The sequence below is a fragment of the Punica granatum genome, chromosome 6 (assembly GCF_007655135.1).
Source record: "Punica granatum isolate Tunisia-2019 chromosome 6, ASM765513v2, whole genome shotgun sequence".
Taxonomy (NCBI): Eukaryota; Viridiplantae; Streptophyta; class Magnoliopsida; order Myrtales; family Lythraceae; genus Punica; species Punica granatum.
In genome coordinates this window covers 10,391,745-10,394,506 of record NC_045132.1, presented here as the reverse complement: position 1 = coordinate 10,394,506, position 2,762 = coordinate 10,391,745, and the positions used below count along the sequence as shown (strand labels likewise).

The following is a 2,762-nucleotide window of genomic DNA, read 5'->3' as shown; positions in this document are numbered from 1 at the left end:
GTGATTGACGTGTTGGCTTTGAATTATTACTCACCGAATCCAATGCCCATAATGTCGGGCCACCATCATCGAATAATTTCACAAACGGGAAAATGGGACGAATCATTCGGTTAACTAAACCACTTGGACTAAACAATTGAGTTAATCGATCCTCAATTTGTAAAACGCATCGGTGGTTTACGGAACGGCAATAATGCCCTTTTTCATTAAAATTCACAATTTCAAAATACCGAGACACGTAACACGAACAGAATTGACGTCTAGCGAGTACTCACGTGCCTTGACTCGAGTCCGGGCCCAATTTGAGGGGACCCGAGTCGGGGCACGAGTGATGTGAACCCCGTCGAATCCGTCGTGGAACCCAGCAACAATGATATGGAATCAAATCCCGGATCGTCCAAGATAGAGATTTCGAAAGGTGGAATATCGGCATCCCTCTCCTTAGAATCAGATGATGGCTTGGTTGCGGGCTTGTTTCCCTTGGCCTTCTCCTCTTGCTTCGAACCAGTCCATTTAGGTCCAGCCCCTTCAAACTTGGAAGTCCACTTCGAATTCGAATTAGAGGATTCGAACCTGGATGACGATCGTCCCCCCTTCTTGAGTTGCCTCTCAACCTTCATAGCCATGTGCACCAATTCTTCAAGCTCCACATAATGGTGGAGCTCCACAATATTGGCAATCTCCCGATTAAGTCCACTAATGAACCGAGCCATGGTTGCCTCTCGATCCTCCTCAACATTGGCGCGAATCATGGCAATCTCCATCTCCTTGTGGTACTCCTCCACGGTCTTAGACCCTTGCTTAAGATTCTGCAGCTTCAAGTATAAATCCCGGTAGTAATGGGATGGGACAAACCTCCTCCGCATGACAGCTTTCATGCCCTCCCAATTGTCAATAGGTCGCTCTCCATTTCGGCGTCTACTCACCGTCAATTGATCCCACCAAACTATGGCATAGTCGGTGAATGCCACAGCTGCAAGCTTCACCTTCTTCTCCTCGGAGTAGTTTGTGACAATCAAAAACCAGTTCAACCCTCCTTTCCCATTCGATGTAAATATCGGGATCGCTCTTGCCTTGGAATGGAGGAATGGTCAGCTTGATGGACCCCATATTACGATCAACGGTGTCTCTTTCTTGGCGCCTTCCACGTCCGCGCCATGGCGTCTCAGCCCTTGCTCCTCGAGCTCGTCTCATTGCGGCAATGGAAGATACATCATCCTCATCATCATAGGATCTCTCCTCGTGGCCATCAAATGGATCAGTAGTAGGTGCTGGTTGTCGGTTATTGTTCCTCCTTGGTTGTTGATTGGGAGCTTGTCGCAACAGGTCAATCCGCTCATCATGCCTCTCCAACCGGTCATTAATCGTATTGAGCACCATGTTCATTCGCTCAAATTGTTGTTGCATAGCTCGAATAATTGTGCTTTGATCAGGCCCTCCACTACTTTGCTCATGTCCCCCGCTATCTTCTTGCGACATGTTGAAATCTGCAAAGAAATATTAGAGTAAAAGGACCTCACAATCACTCCCTCACGTGTTTACTCTCAAATCGATGTCACACAAACTCTCGTATTTCACTCGATACAAATGGCTTTTACCCTCTGATGGTCTCACTCCCTCTGGCCTTTTTCCTCTCACAGATTTCTCCACAAAGTTCTGGACGAACTGAGCAATCTAATTACAAGTCCTTGAGGAAATTACTTGTTCGCTCGAGCCACTTATAATATCAGTTCCAAGTAGCAAAGAAGCGAAGAGATATATGGATGGACAAGATGTATGTAAAAGGAATGATCCCAGACAAATCAAAGATGGAATGGACACAAATACGATCGGAGAAAAGCAGAATGGAAGCAACTATGACAGGTCTACTTAAGGCCTGTGTAATCAGATCTCCTCTCCTTTTTTTTTTTTTTTTTTTTTGATTCTTTTTCACGTTTTTTTTTTGGACGATTTTTTTTTTAATAGCTATGAACGGATCAGTCAAGACTAAATGGAAAGGATAGAAATGGAAGATAGATCTAAAAATTCCAGAATGGTGAACAAGGAAAGAACAAGGATAGATGAAACCTCAATTTGGAGCCTCAGCTCTGATACCAAAATGATGTGAACCCCGTCGAATCCGTCGTGGAACCCAGCAACAATGATATGGAATCAAATCCCGGATCGTCCAAGATAGAGATTTCGAAAGGTGGAATATCGACCCCGTAGCTATATAGAGCTAGAAACCGATATTATAAGGAGCTTAAGAACTACAAGTAATCGACTTGCAACCCTTGAAGCATAAGTTCAACAAGAACAATTTGGAGAATATCTCTCACAAGATAGGAAAAATGGTAGAAGAGTTGTGTCTAAAACTAACCTAGGGAGGAGCTTATATAATGCTCTTGCAATTGAAGACAACTAAGGAAAAACAAGCATATTCTAGATGGCATATTCCAACCTAATAGTCCAACCAGATATTCCAACCAGATATTCCAACCTAATATTCCAACCAGATTTGGTGACCATCTTCTAGAAGGCATATTCCAACCTAATAGTCAAACCAGAATTGGTGGCCATCTTCTAGGATGCATATTCAACCCGATTTGAGGTGGTTGTGGTCATCATTTAATGTCCCGATGTGTACTGATGAGGTTCAGCACTCTTGATGACCAAAATCAGCCCCGAGTCGACTCGCTCGTCTCTCGAACTGCATGGCTCTTCCAGAATATTCGTCCATAAGTTCTGCAAAGCGTGCTCCAATTTCTTGGCACGTGCTCTGG

The 2,762-nt window shown here is 44.3% G+C and overlaps 1 protein-coding gene across 1 annotated transcript; it reads right to left on the bottom strand.

Moving 5' to 3' along the window:
• Positions 1-246: 246 nt before the first annotated feature.
• Positions 247-1,479, bottom strand: LOC116212142. Its single transcript, XM_031546715.1, has 2 exons — positions 1,213-1,479; positions 247-1,073 (listed from the first exon to the last, which is right to left on the bottom strand). Exons 1-2 carry the CDS (start codon positions 1,477-1,479, stop codon positions 261-263), a joined length of 1,080 nt encoding a protein of 359 aa, XP_031402575.1. The 3' UTR covers positions 247-260.
• Between the last annotated feature and the right edge of the window lie 1,283 nt (positions 1,480-2,762).

Coding starts and splice junctions, on each gene's coding strand:
- LOC116212142 (XM_031546715.1), bottom strand. CDS start 1,479: ATGTCGCAAGAAGATAGCGGGGGACATGAGCAAAGTAGTGGAGGGCCT. Junction 1,074..1,212: donor CCTATGATGATGAGGATGAT/GTATCTTCCATT, acceptor CTCCATTCCAAG/GCAAGAGCGATCCCGATATT.